Source organism: Oncorhynchus mykiss, chromosome 8 (assembly GCF_057628025.1).
Source record: "Oncorhynchus mykiss isolate SJ-2025 chromosome 8, ASM5762802v1, whole genome shotgun sequence".
Classification (NCBI taxonomy): domain Eukaryota; kingdom Metazoa; phylum Chordata; class Actinopteri; order Salmoniformes; family Salmonidae; genus Oncorhynchus; species Oncorhynchus mykiss.
In genome coordinates, this window is record NC_143029.1 from 16553095 (window position 1) to 16573567 (window position 20473).

The 20473-nt window shown below is 44.8% G+C and overlaps 2 protein-coding genes across 13 annotated transcripts in view; one reads left to right on the top strand and one right to left on the bottom strand.

The window, feature by feature from the left end:
* The window catches only part of LOC110529476 (unconventional myosin-VI), a 125400-nt gene extending 105642 nt beyond the window's left edge, over positions 1–19758 (top strand). For 2 of the 12 annotated variants that reach the window (XM_036984870.2, XM_036984869.2), the window contains exons 28-36: positions 5461–5621; positions 5773–5814; positions 6274–6312; positions 7466–7504; positions 8386–8492; positions 10758–10898; positions 11844–11870; positions 16920–17138; positions 17281–19758. In XM_036984870.2, the coding sequence (XP_036840765.1) occupies positions 5461–5621; positions 5773–5814; positions 6274–6312; positions 7466–7504; positions 8386–8492; positions 10758–10898; positions 11844–11870; positions 16920–17138; positions 17281–17480 (975 nt within the window). In that variant the 3' untranslated portion in view covers positions 17481–19758. The remainder of the gene's footprint in view (positions 1–5460; positions 5622–5772; positions 5815–6273; positions 6313–7465; positions 7505–8385; positions 8493–10757; positions 10899–11843; positions 11871–16919; positions 17139–17280) is intronic. The other 10 variants (XM_090242660.1, XM_036984871.2, XM_090242661.1 and 7 more) reach the window with 5 other exon arrangements.
* The window catches only part of LOC110529191 (interphotoreceptor matrix proteoglycan 1), a 37017-nt gene continuing 35842 nt past the window's right edge, over positions 19299–20473 (bottom strand). The window contains exon 17 of the mRNA XM_036984868.2: positions 19299–20414. The gene's annotated coding sequence lies outside the window, so the exon portion shown is untranslated. The remainder of the gene's footprint in view (positions 20415–20473) is intronic.

Below are 20473 nucleotides of genomic sequence, written 5' to 3' on the forward strand. Positions count from 1 at the left end.
GATTACAGCAGCAGCACTGGTTCTAACCGATCTGTGCTCTGACAGTTAACCTAAAGAAAACGAATACATTGGGGCAAAAAAGTATTTAGTCAGCCACCAATTGTGCAAGTTCTCCCACTTAAAAAGATGAGAGAGGCCTATAATTTTCATCATAGGTACACTTCAACTATGACAGACAAAATAAATAAAAAAATCCAGAAAATCACATTGTAGGATTTTTAATGAATTTATTTGCAAATTATGGTGGAAAATAAGTATTTGGTCAATAACAAAAGTGTATCTCAATACGTCTTCACAAGGTTTTCACACACTGTTGCTGGTATTTTTGTAACGGTTTTCTTTAGGTGAAGGAGAGGCGGACCAAAATGCAGCGTGGTGGTTATTCATGATTCTTTAATAAAGAAAACTATACATGAATAAACTAACAAAAAACAATAACGTGAGAAAACCCAAACAGCCTATCTGGTGAACACAAACACAAAGACAGGAACAATCACCCACGAAACACTCAAAGAATATGGCTGCCTAAATATGGTTCCCAATCAGAGACAACGTTAAACACCTGCCTCTGATTGAGAACCACTCCAGACAGCCATAGACTAAGCTAGAACACCCCACTAAGCCACAATCCCAATACCTACGAAAACCCCAAGACAAAACACACCACATAAATAAACCCATGTCACACCCTGGCCTGACCAAAACACAAAATACTAAGACCAGGGCGTGACAGAACCCCCCCCCCCCCCTAAGGTGCGGACTCCCGACCGCACAACTAAACCCGGGTGGGCGTCTGTCCACGGTGGCGGCTCCGGCACGGGACGTGGACCCCACTCGAACAAAGTCTTAGTTCCTTTGCCCCGCGTCCTTAGATAGGCGACCCTCGCCGCCGACCTTGGCCTAGTAGTCCTCACCAAGGGCCCCACTGGACTGAGGGGCAGCTCGGGACTGAGGGGCAGCTCGGGACTGAGCGGTAGCTCGGGACTGAGGGGTAGCTCGGGACTGAGGGGTAGCTCGGGACTGAGGGGTAGCTCGGGACTGAAGGGTAGCTCGGGACTGAGGGGTAGCTCAGCACTGAGAGGAAGCTCAGCACTGAGAGGAAGATCAGGCAGGTAGTTGGCTCTGGCAAATCCTGGCTGGCTGGCAGTTCTGGCAGATCCTGGCTGACTGGCAGTTCTGGCAGATCCTGGCTGACTGGCAGCTCTGGCTGCTCCATGCTGACTGGCTGCTCTGGCTGCTCCATGCTAACTGGCTGCTCTGGCTGCTCCATGCTGACTGGCTGCTCTGGCTTCTCCATGCTGACTGGCTGCTCCATGCTGACTGGCGGCTCTGGCTGCTCCATGCTGACTAGCGGCTCTGGCTGCTCCATGCTGACTGGCGGCTCTGGCTGCTCCATGGTGACTGGCGGCTCTGGCTGCTCCATGCAGACTTGCGTCTCTGGCTGCTCCATGCAGACTTGCGTCTCTGGCTGCTCCATGCAGACTGGCAGCTCTGGTGGCTTCTTGCAGACTGGCAGCTCTGGCGGCTCCTTGCAGACTGGCAGCTCTGGCGGCATCCTGCAGACTGGCAGCTCTGGCAGCTCCTTGCAGACTGGCAGCTCCTTGCAGACTGGCAGCTCTGGACAGGCGGGAGACTCCGGCAGCGCTGTAGAGGCGGAAGGCTCTGGCAGCGCTAAACAGGCGGGAGACTCCAGCAGCGCTGTAGAAGAGGAAGGCCCCATTCATTCTTTCCTTTACACGGATCAGTCTTCCTGGTCCCTTTGCAGAAAAACAGCACCAAAGCATGATGTTTCCACCCCCATGCTTCACAGTAGGTATGGTGTTCTTTGGATGCAACTCAGCATTCTTTGTCCTCCAAACACGACGAGTTGAGTTTTTACCAAAAAGTTATATTTCGGTTTCATCTGACCATATGACATTCTCCCAATCTTCTTCTGGATCATCCAAATGCTCTCTAGCAAACTTCAGACGGGCCTGGACATGTACTGGCTTAAGCAGGGGGACACGTCTGGCACTGCAGGATTTGAGTCCCTGGCGGCGTAGTGTGTTACTGATGGTAGGCTTTGTTACTTTGGTCCCAGCTCTCTGCAGGTCATTCACTAGATCCCCCCGTGTGGTTCTGGGATTTTTGCTCACCGTTCTTGTGATCATTTTGACCCCACGGGGTGAGATCTTGTGTGGAGCCCCAGATCGAGGGAGATTATCAGTGGTCTTGTATGTCTTCTATTTCCTAATAATTGCTCCCACAGTTGATTTCTTCAAACCAAGCTGCTTACCTATTGCAGATTCAGTCTTCCCAGCCTGGTGCAGGTCTACAATTGTGTTTCTGGTGTCCTTTGACAGCTCTTTGGTCTTGGCCATAGTGGAGTTTGGAGTGTGACTGTTTGAGGTTGTGGACAGGTGTCTTTTATACTGATAACAAGTTCAAACAGGTGCCATTAATACAGGTAACGAGTGGAGGACAGAGGAGCCTCTTAAAGAAGAAGCTACAGGTCTGTGAGAGACAGAAATCTTGCTTGTTTGTAGGTGACCAAATACTTATTTTCCACCATAATTTGCAAATAAATTCATAAATAAATCCTACAATGTGATTTTCTGGATTTTTTTTCTCATTTTGTCTGTCATAGTTGAAGTGTACCTATGATGTTTTTTTTAAGTGGGAGAACTTGCACAATTGGTGGCTGACTAAATACGTTTTTGCCCCACTGTATAATGTTATTCCAAAAGAGGTCTGGAAATCAGGATCACAAATATGAATTATTTTTGGACACCGTTTTAATAGAACACTTGAAAAACGACAGGTACAGTGCCTTGCGAAAGTATTCGGCCCCCTTGAACTTTGCGACCTTTTGACACATTTCAGGCTTCAAACATAAAGGGCATATCCAATAAATGTCATTCCACTTCATGATTGTGTCCCACTTGTTGTTGATTCTTCACAAAAAAAATACAGTTTTATATCTTTATGTTTGAAGCCTGAAATGTGGCAAAAGGTCGCAAAGTTCAAGGGGGCCGAATACTTTCGCAAGGCACTGTATCTAGGACTAAATATCAGTAACACATGGCTGTGAACGAGCTGAGAGACAAAGCATGAAGAGCATTCTATGACATTAAAAGGAAATTAGAATCTGGCTCAAAATGTATGAAATAATGAATTACCTAATTTGTATGAAATAATGAATTTACCAAATGGGACAAACATCCAATCGAAATACCGCATGCAAAGTTTTGCAAGACTGTATTGCAAGTGCAAAGAAAGATTTGGGGTAATACCCCCTCCTTAATCGAATAGGAAAAAGGGCCATCAAAGTTTACAACCATCTAAAACCAAAACATTTCGTAACACGTAACACGTAACACTTGATGTCAAGAGATGAAACAAGAGAAGAGTCCCCTCAGTCAACTGGTTCTAAGGCTCAGTTCACTAACCCAAACCATCCTGATAGGGCCGCTGGACAGCACTCCGAAAATCTGATAGGACAGGCTGTGCTAACTCAGAGAGACAGAACTGCATTTCCTATTACACTGTGACAAATACTCAGACCTAAGATAATCTTTCTTTCCCAAAATGTCCCCCTGCCACAACCCGAGTGACAGCCAGTGAAAAAGTGCAGTGTAATGTCAATAATATTTCCCGTTTCGTTTTGGCTTTCATACCGTGTCATGTGTCTTCTCAGTCATGTGGAGACTGCCCATTGCTTTCATCTATTGTTATTCTCATTAATGTTGTTGTTGCTGTTAATGGTGACACCATTTCCACTACTACTATTATTATTGGTGTCTTATTGCTGTTGGTCCCACCATTGTTGTTATATGTATTTTGACAAAGTAAGTCATTTAACTTGGCAATAAAGGCTATTGGCAATAAAGGCTATTGAATTTCATTTAATTTAATTGAGAGAGACACGGAGAGAGAGAGAGAGAGAGAGAGAGAGACACACACACAGATGGAGAGAAAGAGACACACACACACACACAAAGACAGAGATCCAGAAAAGAGACGTTAAATTCTACAACCACCGAAAAGGAAGCGATTCCCAAGCCTTCCATAACAAGCCATCACCTACAGAGAGATGAACCTGGAGAAGAGTCCCCTAAGCAAGCTGGTCCTGGGGCTCTGGTAACAAACAAAAAGGACAGCAACACAATTAGACCCAACCAAATCATGAGAAAACAAAAAGATAATTACTTGACACATTAGAAAGAATTTACAAAAAAACAGAGCAAACTAGAATGATATTCGGCCCTTAACAGAGAGTACACATTGGCGGAATACCTGACCACTGTGACTGACACAAAATTAAGGAAAACTTTGACTATGTACAGACTCAGTGAGCATAGCCTTGCTATTGAGAAAGGCCGCCGTAGGCAGACCTGGCTCTCAGGAGAAGACAGACTATGTGCACGCTGCCCACAAAATTAGGTGGAAACTGAGCTGCACTTCCTAACCTCCTGCCCAATGTATGACTATATTAAAAATACATATTTCCCTCAGATTACACAGACCCACAATGAAACAAATAGAATTTTGATGAACTGGGTGAAATACCACTGGGTGAAATACCACAGTGTGGGTGGCACTGAGTGAAATACCACAGTGTGCTATCACAGCAGCAGGATTTGTGACCTGTTGCCACAAGAAAAGGGCAACCAGTGAAGAACAAACACCATTGTAAATACAACCCATATTTGTTTATTTATTTTCCCTTTTGTACTTTAACTATTTGCATATCATTACAACACTGTATAAAGATATATGTAATTTGAAATGTCTTTATTCTTTGGGAACTTGTATGGGTGTAATATTTACTGTTCACTTTGTTTATCCATTTCACTTGCTTTGGCAATGTAAACCATGCCAATAAAGACCCTTGAATTTAAATTGCGAGACCGACAAAGACCGACAGAGAGAGAATGTTGGGCTTAGAGAGAGAGCGGGAAACAGAGAGACACACAGGTGCTTGTATTTCTCCTATTCTTGTCCTTTGTGTTACTGTGGGTGGCCCAAAGAGAGTGTGAGTGTGAGGAAGCTGTCAAAGGGACTGAAGAAGGTGCCAAACGGAGTATCACCCAATTTTCTGAACCTGGAGACACACCGAACCTGCAGGGATGGGCTGCTATTTTGAGAGCACTGGAAAATGTTAGGCCTATGTTATATCTCAATGCTTTTGATCTGACAGCTTTTCCCTGTTTCTGGTACCCTTCATGAGTCTGGCTGAGGCTGGGAAGAGAATGACTTATGAATGACTTATGAATGACTTATGAGTGGACATGGTGCAGGCAGGACAATCCAATCATATTACTGGGTCCGTCCAAACCCCCAGCTGCCCGGCATCCCTTATTACAAGGAGTAAAGAACCACCCACTTGGTGGTATTGGGATTGTCTGTGATGTACGGATTTGTGTGTGCGTGTGTGTGTGCGCGCGCGCGCATATATTCAAACATGCCCTCTCTCTGCAGGCAGAGATGGATGTTCAGCTGGAGGCTGAGCGGGAGGAGGCGGCGGCGCGTCAGAACATCCTGGAGCAGGAGAGGCGCGACAGGGAGCTGGCCATGAGGATCGCCCAGAGCGAGGCTGAACTCATCCCAGAGGACACCCAGAATGACGCAGGCCTGCGCAGGTAATAGCTCACTAACATACTGTCTCTACCCCTCTGATGTAAAGCAGAGATGGGGCTTGATGTAGATTTTGGAGAAATGGAAATATATTTTTAATCTCTGCGCGTCAGTCGGCCCGCGTAACCAATCTCTTCTCTTCTTCTCTTCTCCCAGTAACGGCACCTCAGGTGGTCCATCCTCCCCAGAGAGAGCTACGTAAGACACCAAGATTCAACCCTTTAAACTCCCCAGTCCAACCTAAACCTGACCACCCCCTGACCACTGAACCATAACTGCACTGCATACTGTAGCAATCTTTTAAGTCAACCAACCAATCTTAACTCTATCAAGCAAGCACAGCCATTGATCGATGGATGATAGGATAATTCTGATATTTAAACAATCTCATAATTCAACTTCCGAATCAGAATCACCTTTATTTACATGTACAAGGAATTTGACGTCAGAATTAGATTATCAGACATGACTGAATCACTTTGAATGTCAATCATTTTCCTTTATTTTCTAATTAATGTCAGAGAGGAATGATCTATCCTTTAACCAATCAAAGTAAGAGAGGAAAGGGAATGACCTTTTTTTCCAGTTCCTGATTGGCTCCTGTATTGTGTACAGTGTCAGAGCTCCTTTGTAATCCTCACCATTCTCTTGTTGCAGTGGAGCTGGTGGATCTCAAAAGCTCAAGAGCATGTCCATGTAGGTTACTTTTAAACACCTCCTTCACTATGTTTAAACACACCTTCAGCACTCTGGCACTTTATTTTATTCAGTAGTGGTACACATAGAATATCACACTTTATATCCTTTTTGATGCATGCTTTTATTTGTTTGTTTTTTTAAATATTGAGGCTGAAAAGAATGCATTGTGGAAATGCAACGGCTAAGCTGACTGCGCTGGCCATTATCTTGATATTACTAATCATTCTGCTGTACGCAGTAGCACCGAAACTAGCATCTGGTAACTAGACCTCAGCTCTCCACAGCCTGTGTGTTTAATGGATGTGTCATATTGTGAATCAGATACATTCTGCTGTGCACTCACCTGTATGACACTCTCTGAAGTGGTGTTTTAAAGGGTCCTAATGGATGTGTCACATTGTGAATCAGATACATTCTGCTGTGCACTCACCTGTATGACACTCTCTGAAGGGGTGTTTTAAAGGGTCCTAATGGATGTGTCACATTGTGAATCAGATACATTCTGCTGTGCACTCACCTGTATGACACTCTCTGAAGGGGTGTTTTAAAGGGTCCTAATGGATGTGTCACATTGTGAATCAGATACATTCTGCTGTGCACTCACCTGTATGACACTCTCTGAAGGGGTGTTTTAAAGGGTCCTAATGGATTTGCCGTATGGTCCATTTAACTTTTTTTTTTAAGCCCTTGATCAATTTCTCGGAAATGTGCTCTCTCGTCAGGTAATAAGAAATCACTATGAAGGACAGTTCCAGAGGATCTAGGCAGAGTGTAGATATTAGAATGTGCACGTTGTCTCAGTGTGCATCACCTGAGTGTCCCAATCAGGAAGAGAAGCTCTTGTAATTATGTAACATCGTCCTTCTCAGAACAGCACGAAGGAGTTCTGGGCTGTTTTTACAGCCTCATGCTGAAAAGATCACACACACACTACACAGACACGATTACACACACACACACACACACACTGACAGATCAGCCTCTGTGTGTCACGCCACCTGTAAAGCATAAGCGTTCTCTCTCTACACGTCGTCTTCCTCTGTGTGCCATCTTAGAACTGCAATCATTGTACACGTGTGACAGTTGGATGGTATTGAAAGTTCTCCGTGGTTCTAACTGTTATTGTGCTGGGCTCATCATGTCCTTTTAGGGAGGAAATGGCCAAGGAAATGTCTGAGCTTCTGTCTAGGTGGGTAGAGATCCTTACTTTAAGTTCCATGATTGACATCTCAAAAAATCTTCACAATCACTTTAACCTCAATGGATAGAAACGGCATGATCAACAGAAGTATATGATGTGTGAATAAATACTAATCGTCTTAATAGGGATTCATCGCCTTAATTAGGGGTAATTCTGCATAATTCCACACAATTAACCATTAATCATTGTTGAGAATTCCTACACAATGGGGTGGGGCTCGCCATCATGCAAATGAATGATTGGTTTTCAAATCTTTTTAAGTTGTTAGATCTCAAACAATAACTTACTTTTAGCTAGCTTTTATTTCAAATAGCGGTAAGTAAATAATGGCGTGACTCAGTCTACAACGGGACCTCTCCCAAATTATGACCTTTGAAATCTCTTTCCTTGTGGATCGTGTCAATTTTGCTCTACTGTGGAGTAGGGTGAAATTTCCCCTAGACAGTGATCTTAAGTCAGTTTAGCGTTTTTCCCACTAATAGTTGCAGTTTGACGTTTATTGTCATGAATCTTGCCATGGAGGCAGAACTGAGTAGTTTTTGCTAGATAGGCCAGCTGCAAAATCAAAATTGTCTTTATTGTCTAAAAAACATACTTTTGTTATCCTAACTTAAAGTTAGTGTTAGGCATTAGGGTGTGCAGTGTGGTTGGGTTTAACGGCTTTGTGACTGTGCCAGCTAGTGACTACCTAGATCTGTACCCAGGGAAAACTTCACCCCGGAGCCGCCACTGTATACTGCTCTTGTTTTGGTTGTAACCCCACTGTGCTGGTTGTAACCCCACTGTGCTGATTGTAACCCCACTGTCCTGGTTGTAACCCCACTGTGCTGGTTGTAACCCCACTGTCCTGGATGTGTCTGTGTTGCCAGAGGCCCACAGGTTCAGGCTACCAAAGCTGCTGCTGCTGGCACCAAGAAGTACGAGCTCAGCAAGTGGAAATACGCAGAGCTGAGGGACGCCATCAACACATCCTGTGGTAAGAAAGTCAGCCATGCCAAACATGTGGTTGAAAATCATTAAGAAACTTGACTCTGACATTTTGCTGTGATATTGCTCTTAACGAACCTCATGTAATATTGAACTGTCAGTTCTCTGAGACTGTTTTGCTTAGGGTTAAAAGTGAGCTATGATTTTACAGCTTTTACTTGCTCTATGTTTATTTATTAATACCCACCTTATTATTTGATCACTTCGTTTTACATGTTGATCAAATTCTTCTATCATTTGGTAGAACAGTATGGTACCAGTGTTCAAACGTAGTGCACTATGTAGGGAATAGGGTTTAATTTGGGACGTAGACTGATTGGCAGCTCCCCAAGCTCTGTGTCGTATGTGTCAAATATGCCCAACAATAGGTATCTGGGGCTGCAGACCCATCTGTATTGAAAGTAAAACATCTCAGTTTTCCTTCGAAACAATCAGGCATGCTGATGTTAAGTAGTATGCACATTGCAGGAAGACATTTTGACAGTGAAATGACTCATTTATCTGGACGATAGGAAGCCATATTTGTGCACTCAACTTTAGCAAGGCACTTAGCAGGTATTAACCATCTAATTTCACACCATATTTCACTCCGGGACTTCAGCCAGTATGCTGATTGACAACTTAAATGCATTTTAATCCTAGCAGCAATTGTTTTAGAATTTCATGAAGACATAGATTGACAATGAAACTCATAATGCTGTCTCGTCTTTCTTCTTTTATGACTTTTAAATTGTTATTAAAGTAATGAAAATCTTTGAGTAGTATGTCTCAGACTTCTTTCTGTTGGTAGTCCTCCGTCCATCTGTCTGTTGGCAGTCCGTCCGTCTGTCTGTCTGTTGGCAGTCCGCCCGTCTGTCTGTTGTTCGTCCGCCTGTCTGTTGTCCGTCCGCCTGACTGTTGTCCGCCCGTCTGTCTGTTGGCAGTCCGTCCATCTGTCTGTTGGCAGTCCGTCCATCCGTCTGTCTGTTAGCAGTCTGTCCGTCCGTCTACTGTTGGCAGTCCGCCCTTCCGTCTGTGTTGTCCGCCCGTCTGTCTGTTGGCAGTCCGTCCATCTGTCTTTTGGCAGTCCGTCCGTCTGTCTTTTGGCAGTCCGTCCGTCTGTCTGTTGGCAGTCCGTCCATCTGTCTGTTGGCAGTCCGTCCATCCGTCTGTCTGTTAGCAGTCTGTCCGTCCGTCTACTGTTGGCAGTCCGCCCTTCCGTCTGTCTGTTGTCCGCCCGTCTGTCTGTTGGCAGTCCGTCCGTCTGTTTTTTGGCAGTCCGTCCATCTGTCTTTTGGCAGTCCGTCCGTCTGTCTTTTGGCAGTCCGTCCGTCTGTCTGTTGGCAGTCCGTCCGTCTGTCTGTTGGCAGTCTGTCCGTCCGTCTGTTGGCAGTCCGTCCGTCTGTCTGTTGGCAGTCCGTCCGTCTGTCTGTTGGCAGTCCGTCCGTCCGTCTGTCTGTTGGCAGTCCGTCCGTCTGTCTGTTGGCAGTCCGTCTGTCTGTTGGCAGTCCGTCCTTCTGTTCGTTGGCAGTCCGTCCGTCCGTCTGTCTGTTGGCAGTCTGTCTGTTGGCCGTCCGTCTGTCTGTTGGTAGTCTGTCCGGCCGTCCGTCTGTCTGTTGGCAGTCTGTCCGGCCGTCCGTCTGTCTGTTGGCAGTCCGGCCGTTCGTCTGTCTGTTGGCAGTCCGTCCCTCCGTCTGTCTGTTGGCAGTCCGTCCATCCGTCTGTCTGTTGGCAATCCGCCCTTCCGTCTGTTGGCAGTCCACCCCTCCATACATCCGTTGGCAGTCCGCCCATCCGTTGGCAGTCCGTACGCCCGCCCGTCCGTTGGCAGGCAGGCCGCCCGCACGTCCGTCCGTTGGCAGGCCATCCGCCCGTCTGTTGGCAGTCCCGCCGTCCGTCCGTCTGTTGGAAGTCCCGCCGTCCGTCCGTCTGTTGGCAGTCCGTCTGTCTGTTGGCAGTCCGTCCGTCCGTCTGTTGGCAGTTCCTCCGTCCGTCCGTCTGTTGACAGTCCGTCTGTCTGTTGGCAGTCTGTCCGTCCGTCTCTTGGCAGTTCCTCCCTCCGTCCGTCCGTCTGTTGGCAGTCAATCCGTCTGTTGGCAGTCCCTCCGTCCGTCTGTCTGTGTGTAGCTCTGACCATGGGGATTCTAGTGTTCTGGTATACTTCAGTACCTGCTATGCTCTCATATTTCTCCCTCCCTTTCTTCTCTCTCTTCCTTTTCTTTTTCTCTACCCTCTCTCCCATTCTCTCTCTTTTTTTCTCTCTCTCAACCTGCAGACATTGAGTTGCTGGCTGCCTGCCGAGAAGAGTTCCACCGCCGGCTGAAGGTCTACCACGCTTGGAAGTCAAAGAACAAGAAGCGTGGCAACAACCCCGGAGTCACAGAGCAGAGGGCCCCCAAATCAGTCACTGACTATGGTAAGGGACCCCAACCCACAGGAGATATTTCAGACAGTGTTATACAGTACAACATTACTGTAGGTGTCTTTTTCAATTATTTGATAGGCTTGATTCGAATAACATCCATTTTTATTCTGCTCCCAATACCCTAGAGGAGGCAGACCCAAAGAGACTGTCTCGGTTAGCTTTAGCTTTAGCCCCCTATTGAGTATTCTAATATAGTACTGATACTAGTGAATAGGGTGCCATTTGGGACACATCCTGGTGGTGGCTGCTCTCTTCCTCCAGCCTGACCTCTTCTCATTGTTCTCCATAGAAACCTGTGCTGTCTTGCTCCTGGTTCTGCTTCATTTCCATGAGCAGTCACCATGACGACAAAGAGCTATTTTTCCCCCGTGTGACAGAGTGCAGACACACTTTATTTTAGTCTGTTAGACTACTGATTGGACCACATACACAGCCCCCATAGAATTACAAACAGAATCATCATGTATAATTATAGGGTCTGTAGCTATGCCCAGCCCCCACCTCTCACTTAGTGGGCATACACAGCACAGTACCAGCTATACCTCTACCTGCTCTCTGACACAATAACAAGCCAGAGGCTGAGGAGAGCTCATATTTTCAGGGTCCTAGCATAATATAGCCTACAATCTAATGATTTTGCTTGTGAATGACCATATACAGTGGAATGACCCTCCCCGTTCTTCCATGCCTATGGTGTCATCCATTTAGGCCAGTCCTGGCTACCGTAAACACATGTAAAGATGTGGTAATGACTCTGTCATTATATATAATGGTTTCTTCTTCCCCTAACATCTATGATGTTGTGATAGGCTCAAAAATGTATTCATAGGAAATCCATTTGTCATTCCATGATCTTGTCTTGCATGTTGTTTGTTTCATACCTGTGTCATACTGCATGTGATGTTTGTAAGTGTAACCTGGCATGTTTACTTTCAGATCTCGCACCTCGTGTGAGACAAGCACGTAAGTGGTTCTCCACGATGTAACAGCATCACTAACCTCAGCCCCTAACCCATCTATTAACCATGGGGAAACGGAGGGTGTGTGGAAGGGGTTTACTTTCTGTTTTGGGATGCATCCCTATTTCCTTGTAGTGCACTACTTTTTACCAGGACCCATAAGGCTCTGGTCAAAGACCCATAAGGCTCTGGTCAACAGTAGTGCACTATATAGAAAATAGGGTGCCATTTGGGATGCAAACTTGGTGATGGCGTAAGGAATCATAGAGCAACTGGTTTCTTTCTAAAAAAAAGGAATCTTCTTTAGATTGCATGTTATTTTATTCCTGGGACAGAATAAGGTTATTAAGAGGTTGTCAACTAAGTGCACCTGCCATTCTTTGAAGATTATTAAGGGGGGTGTCAATTACAGTAAGTGCACCTTGAAGATTATTAAGGGGGGTGTCAACTACAGTAAGTGCACCTTGAAGATTATTAAGGGAGTGTCAACTACAGTAAGTGCACCTTGAAGATTATTAAGGGGGTGTCAACTACAGTAAGTGCACCTTGAAGATTATTAAGGGGGTGTCAACTACAGTAAGTGCACCTTGAAGATTATTAAGTGGGTGTCAACAACAGTAAGTGCACCTTGAAGATTATTAAGGGGGTGTCAACTACAGTAAGTGCACCTTGAAGATTATTAAGGGGGTGTCAATTACAGTAAGTGCACCTTGAAGATTATTAAGGGGGTGTCAACTACAGTAAGTGCACCTTGAAGATTATTAAGGGGGTGTCAACTACAGTAAGTGCACCTTGAAGATTATTAAGGGGGTGTCAACTACAGTAAGTGCACCTTGAAGATTATGTGTGTCAACTAAGTACACCTGGCATTCTTCGAAGATTATTAAGGTGTAGGATATTGTACGAGACACAGTGTAGTCAAACGTCTAACGTAAGCTGATCGAGAATGAGGATGTGTACAAAGAGATTTCAAAGTGCCTAAATGGCTGGTGTTATTGATGCTGATGCAAATGTGATGTGGCTACGCTGACAATGCCTAAGCACTTTTAGCTCCCAATCAGTCTAAATTGTGTTTGGGATGGATGTGTGGGCGCATCCCAAATGACACCTTATTCCTCACATGCTGACCACACTGCTCGCGTTGTAAAATAAATGTACACATGCATGTTATTCACTCATTGCAGCCACACTTCTCGCGCGCGTAAGCGAGCGTCTCTGTAGCCAGGCGCTAAAATAGAACTTGGTTCTATTTGTGACACTTGAAGCGCTGCAAGTTCCCCTCTCCCATCTCCTCATTGGTTTTTAGGAGAATATACCCACGTGCCATTTCCTCATTGGTTTTTAGGAGAATATACCCACGTGCCATTTCCTCATTGGTTTTTAGGAGCATATACCCAACGTGGGTGATTGAAAGATGAACTAAGGTCCACACTCCAGTCCAGTTGGTGGTGGTAATGCACCTTAAAGTTGGTTGCCAACCTCCATATAAAGTCCAAAGAAGAAGCCTGAAGGAGAAGAGATTACTAGAAACAAACTCTGTTTACTCCTCTTTTTTTTCTTCTTTACCCCTTTTTCTCCCCAATTGGTAGTTACAGTCTTGTCCCATTGCTGCAAATCCCGTATGGACTCGGTAGAGGCGAAGGTCGAAGGCGCACTGCTTCTTGACACAACGCCCGCTTGACCCGGAAGCCAGCAACATCAATGTGTCGGAGGAAACACTGTTCACCTGGGGATCGTGTCAGCTTGCATTGCGCTTGGCCCGACACAGGAGTCGCTAGTGCGCGACGGGACAAGAACCTCCCCTAACCCGAATGAAGCTGGGCCAATTGTGCGCCTTAGACCACTGTGCCACTCGGGAGGCCTGTTTACCATTTTGTCTGTGGATTAATTGTCAGAGTAGAGGACCTTGCGCGTTTCTGGTAATAATAACAACCCAATGTTTATATCCCAGGATGAATTGGCTAGCAACAGCAAGCTAGTAAGCAAAATGGTCATAAATGTTTCATGCTTTTCGTCTGTCCCCAAATTAATATAGTTCAGAGTTCGTTTTGATATTTCAACCTGTGTGTCCTGATCGCATCTGGTGTGGGTGGACAAAATCCACATGCTTATGTTGCGCCCGGTCTAGTCAGTATGTTAGATAGTGCACTACTTTTGACCGGGGCCCATAGAGAATAGGGTGCCATTTGCGACACTGCGGGTCTCCGTCTCATCGTGTTTATGGGAGTGTGACAGCATAACACGTCAACCTGCCTTCTAGGCAGAGTTGCAAAGAAAAAGCCATATCTCAGACTGGCCAATAAAAATAAAAGATTAAGATGGGCAAAAGAACATAGACACTGGACAGAGGAACTCTGCCTACAAGGCCAGCATCCCGGAGTCGCCTCTTCACTGTTGACGTTGAGACTGGTGTTTTGTGTATACTATTTAATGAAGCTGCCAGTTGAGGACTTGCGAGGCATCTGTTTCTCAAACTTGACACTCTAATGTACTTGTCCTCTTACTCAGTTGTGCACCGGGGCCTCCCACTCCTCTTTCTATTCTGGTTAGAAACTGTTTGTGCTATTCTGTGAACGGAGTAGTACACAGCGTTGTACGAGATCTTCAGTTTCTTGGCAATTTCTCGCATGGAGTAGCCTTCATTTCTCCGAACAAGAATAAGACTGACGAGTTTCAGAAGAAAGTTTGTGGACATTTTGAGCCTGTTATCGAACCCACAAATGCTTATGCTCCAGATACACACCTAGACTAAAGGTCAGTTTTATTGCTTCTTGTTGAAGGAATTCTAAATTCCTCTGTTTCAATTCCCAATCAAAATTAAACACTCTGTCAATGCATTCAAAGGGTTTGTAAGACCCTATAATTTTATAAGAATGGACAGAGCCCCGGTCTTAAAAGTCAGGTAACAGCGTTTATTTCAAGAGAGTACTGCTTCATACACATTTTGCCACAGGTTATAAACTGAAAATGACGTCAGCGTTTTCTAAATGTTCTATCTCTTCTTGACACTGGTAGAGAGGCCCAATAGTTCTCGAGCCTTCCCTCCTCGCCTGAAGCCAAGGTCAGTCAGTGTAGATAGCATTCTAGACAGTCTGGAGATAGTTCATTCATTTGTACCAAGGGATTGTTCTAAACTCCTGACTATATTATATACAATTGGGAATGGGAGCAAGAGAGAAAATTCATACATATACAGTACATAATAGCATTTGGACTAGTCAGTCCTGATTGAAACGTATACATAATTAGTCATCATTGATAAAAATTCCCTTAACACTTCTTTAATCAGCACAATAGTTTTCAGCTGTGCTAACATAATTGAAAATGGGCCTCTGTACGCCTATGTAGATATTCCATAAAAAAATTGCAGGCCACGAATGTGCATGTGTCTGCTCAAACGGTCAGAAACAGACTCCATGAGGGTGGTATGAGGGCCCGACGTCCACAGGTGGGGGTTGTGCTTACAGCCCAACACCGTGCAGGACGTTTGGCATTTGCCAGAGAACACCAAGATTGGCAAATTCGCCACTGGCGCCCTGTGCTCTTCACAGATGAAAGCAGGTTCACACTGAGCACATGTGACAGTCTGGAGAACGTTCTGCTGCCTGCAACATCCTCCAGCGTGACCGGTTTGGCGGTGGGTCAGTCATGGTGTGGGGTGGAATTTCTTTGGGGGGCCGCACAGCCCTCCATGTGCTCGCCAGAGGTAGCCTGACTGCCATTAGGTACCAAGATGAGATCCTCAGACCCCTTGTGAGACCATATGCTGGTGTGGTTGGCCCTGGGTTCCTCCTAATGCAAGACAATGCTAGACCTCATGTGGCTGGAGTGTGTCAGCAGTTCCTGCAAGAGGAAGGCATTGATGCTATGGACTGGCCCGCCCGTTCCCCAGACCTGAATCCAATTGAGCACATCTGGGACATCATGTCTCGCTCCATCCACCAACGCCACGTTGCACCACAGACTGTCCAGGAGTTGCCAGATGCTTTAGTCCAGGTCTGGGAGGAGATCCCTCAGGGGACCATCCGCCACCTCATCAGGAGCATACCCAGGCGTTGTAGGGAGGTCATACAGGCACGTGGAGGCCACACACACTACTAAGCCTCATTTTGACTTGTTTTAAGGACATTACATCAAAGTTGGATCAGCCTGTAGTGTGGTTTTCCACTTTCATTTTGAGTGTGACTCCAAATCCAGACCTCCATGGGTTGATAAATTTGATTTCCATTGATAATTTTTGTGTGATTTTGTTGTCAGCACATTCAACTATGTAAAGAAAAAAGTATTTAATAATAGTATTTCATTCATTCAGATCTAGGATGTGTTATTTTAGTGTTCCCTTTATTTTTTTGAGCAGTGTATATAAAGTATGTCACTGGAACAAATGCCACAAAGAAATTATATCGGTCACTCTCGGTTTCAGCTTTCTCTCTGAACAAAAACGAGGGAGGGACTCTGAAAGGTGTTGGGAATGGGTGGGCGGCCATTGCTGTTCCTTGTCTCTAGGTAATATAATACCTTCATGGGGTTGGGGTGCCGACGTGTTAGCGTCTTCACAGTCAGTCACAAAATGTTGTACTTCTACTTTTACTAAGTTGGAGTGAGAGATCCATTTTGTTTGGTGACTGTGGATCTGGGATATGTTGCGGGCTACTCTACCACTGTCTTTCTCTGGTCCTTTTATCCATAGAGCCTCCCACCCATCCACCCCCTTCAATCACTATCCCTCATTTATTTACGCTCCACTTTGTAGAGAATATTCAAATCTATGCTCTTTATGTTTTGATATGAGCATTCAAACTCTTTAACAAACACCTGACATGCTGCTTGTCGCTCTGATTTACTCCCCCTTTGATCAGTAGCTCTGTGATCTACTGCTAGTGCTGACCCCTCCTCCCTAGCTCCAGCAACATCACACTCCCTGCATCCCTATTGGTTCCTGTTACCATTCATATTGGTTCCTGTTTCTACCCCACCCCTATTGGTTAGGCTATTGTTCCTTCCCATTCCAATCAACAAGCGTCATTAGTCTAACTAGCCCCTCCCCCAACAGCCCAGGCGAACTCAGCCCCGCCCATCCCAGCCAGGCAACATGAGGTGGCCATGAACAGGCAGCAGCGCTACTTCCGCATCCCTTTCATCCGGCCCGGGGACCAGTACAAGGACCCACAGAACAAAAAGAAGGGCTGGTGGTACGCCCACTTTGATGGGCCCTGGATCGCAAGGCAGATGGAGCTGCACCCGGACAAGCAGCCCATCCTGCTGGTGGCAGGTCAGTCAGTGAAACAGAACTCATAGTATAGGCGATCTTCTCTCTCTCGTGTGTGCGTGTGCACGCTCATTTATCTGTACGATTTATAGTCTTACTGCCTCACAGGCACGATGCTCTATTTTTTTGCGGTCTGTGTCTCTAGGGAAAGATGACATGGAGATGTGTGAGCTGAGCCTGGAGGAGACAGGCTTGACAAGGAAGAGGGGAGCTGAGATCCTGCCCCGGCAGTTTGAGGAGATCTGGGAGCGCTGCGGGGGCATCCAGTACCTCCGGAGAGCCATTGAGAAAAAACAGGCCCGCCCCACCTACGCCACAGCCATGCTGAAGACCCTTCTCAAGTAAAGGGTGTTGGGTGAATTTGCCCCTAGTCGCTGATCGTGGGTCAGTTTAGCATTTTCCCCACCTAAAGGTTAAGGTTAGGATTGGGGGACGGGAAGCTGACCCTAAATCTGTACTCTGGGAAACTTCACCCTGGAGCTAAAGCCCCCTGTCTTAAACCACGGGCCTTTCTCTCACTACAGCAAAGGGAAGAATGCACTAAGCTACTGTACCTAACACAGTGGGTATTCAAGCCTACTGTACCATGTTTTGACTGGGGGCAAGTCATAAATTAACCACTTTTTGTTAATTGTCTTTTTTCTTTTGTTCATGTTGTTGGTCTTGGCTGCTTTCAATTGTCTTGATGTATTATTTCTTGGTGGGTACGGGGGAATTTGCAGTGAACCTATGCAGAGGAATCGGACAGTGACTAATTATTACATCTAGTTTTGTTTCTCGAGCAAATATGGATGTTTTCCTTTTAATATTCCTGCTACTTTAACTACGAGGCCTTATTAAAACTACTTTAACTACGAGGCCTTATTAAAACTACTTTAACTACGAGGCCTTATTAAAACTACTTTAACTACGAGGCCTTATTAAAACTACTTTAACTACGAGGCCTTATTAAAACTACTTTAACTACGAGGCCTTATTAAAACTACTTTAACTACGAGGCCTTATTAAAACTACTTTAACAGGGTAATTTGCTGAAAGTAGGAAGTGTTTCAAAGCTGCCTCCAAATAAGTTTTGAGTATTAAATTGTTGATGTTTAATATTATGTCTTTGTGATTTAAAATGAAGTCAACATTTTGTCTCTGCAGTCTTAACAGCTTGTTGATCATTTCACTCAAACCAATACTTGCTGTTTATTTTCATGTAGTAATTATAGGACAATACTTGCACAAGAGAGGGGTAGAAATGGGCTAGGTTGGGGTAGAAATGGGCTAGGTTGCAACTCTGTTTTCTCATGTGAGGCAGTTATACTTGAGCGGTTCTTCTCTAAGGATATTTTTTAGTAACTGCACATAAATTCACATTCATTTCTAATTATAATATTTGATAATACTGTAATACGTTTTTACCTCTGGCTTTCAGACTGAATGTAATATGGGTTTGTTGATTTGTTCCTTCAGTCCTTACTGTTTGGTTAGGAGCGGTTTGTTTTATTCTTCATATGTGTGATTTAGGTTTGCTAATGAAAGGTAAATAAATATTTCCTTTTCACATTCCCCAACCATTCATTACTAAAGCCACATGGTTGAAATTGCTTCATGTTCTCCACATGAAACAATGCCTATTCCAAATATTGAAACAAAAAGAAAAATAATGAATGAATCAAACTTAATTATGAGAAGTGAATAATACAAATCTTGAGATACTCTACGATGTCGGACCAAATGTGTGTATGGGACAAAAACTGAATAGTGAAATGGTGTTGTCTTCTTGACCCCAACTTCATTCAAGCTCATATACAATATAGTCAGCTATTCTTCTCTCTGCTAGATATTCCAATAGACACATACCCACAGAATGTTCGACGTGTATGATAGAGAGTCTAATGTTTCTACACAGGAATGTACACATTTATTTTCTAAATAAATATTTCTACTCTAAGATACTCTAAAGCATGTGTCAAACTCATTCAACAGAGGGCCATGTGTCTGCGGGTTTTTGCTCCACCCTCGTATTTGATTAATGAATTAAGGTCACTAATTAGTAAGGACCCCCCTTCACCTAGTTGTCTACTGTAGGTCTTAATTGAAAGGAAAAAACAAAAACCTGCAGACACTCAGCCCTCCATGGAATGAGTTTAACACCCCTGCTATAAAGGGTTTGGTCACATGACTCATGTTTCTTAAAATAAACAAATGATGAAGCAATAATTTACACACGCAACACTACAAGGAGGACAGACTGTCTCAAACACACAGTACATGACAATCTTGTGAGACTAGAACTACTCTCTTCAGGTAAGGCTGTTAGTCTTGAGTTTCTTCTCATTCCCTTGGACGCTCTGCACAAGCGAAAGGCGACGTCGTGGTTGTTTGAAATCTATCCACTCATGCTCGTGTCTAAAACATGTCTTCAGTTTAGCCCGAAGTATGTATTTCTGACAAACATCAGAGTTTACTACTGTAGTGTGGGGTCTCCTTGAATATCGCTTGTAATGTACAACAAATGACTGGCTGGCTTCCATATGCTCTGTATCTCACAACACGCATAGCAATCATTCCTCAGATACTGCCTTTTCCAATGCTGATCTCTAACTGAAATAAACACATTTCATGCTTCACTCAACTGCTTTTGGCCCTCGTGTTTGACATCACTCTATTCCTCAACATGGTAATGGTACAGCAGCAAAAATACACACGGTTAGAAAAGCCCTATTGAAGACAGTGAGGAAACAGAGATGGACTTTATACAATTATCAATATTACACCAATACAGAGACAGACAATATGATACAGGTGTACAGTATGTGATATTAACTATACTCCATTGCAACATACATACCTCATGAGGAAAACATCACTTTTCTTCTGGCATTTACATTTTTTTTCTTTAAGTGCTACTACATTGTCAGCACATTATGTATAAAAGCAGTTTGCTGTCCTGGGGTGCCTTTGCAACTTGATAAATGCAGCGAAATGATCACATCTGTTTGTCGCCCACAGTTTGGGGAGTATCCTTTCAGGTGAAACACAGGCTTTGGAAAGCTGAGATGAAGGGGTTGTGTCTGCCTGTCAATCAGAAGACCGCAGATCAGTGTCTTTCTGCAGTCACAACTGTCTGTTAACTGCATCAGCTATTAAATATCCTTTATAAACGGAACTGTGTTGCTTCTGCAGTGATCCAAACGCTGTCTTCTGCAGTGATCCAAACGCTGTCTTCTGCAGTGATCCAAACGCTGTCTTCTGCAGTGATCCAAACGCTGTCTTCTGAGGTCGCCATATCTAAAACAGAGGAGAAACACAGATGCCAGTGTTACCTTTGTTCGTATTTGCCAAAGGGA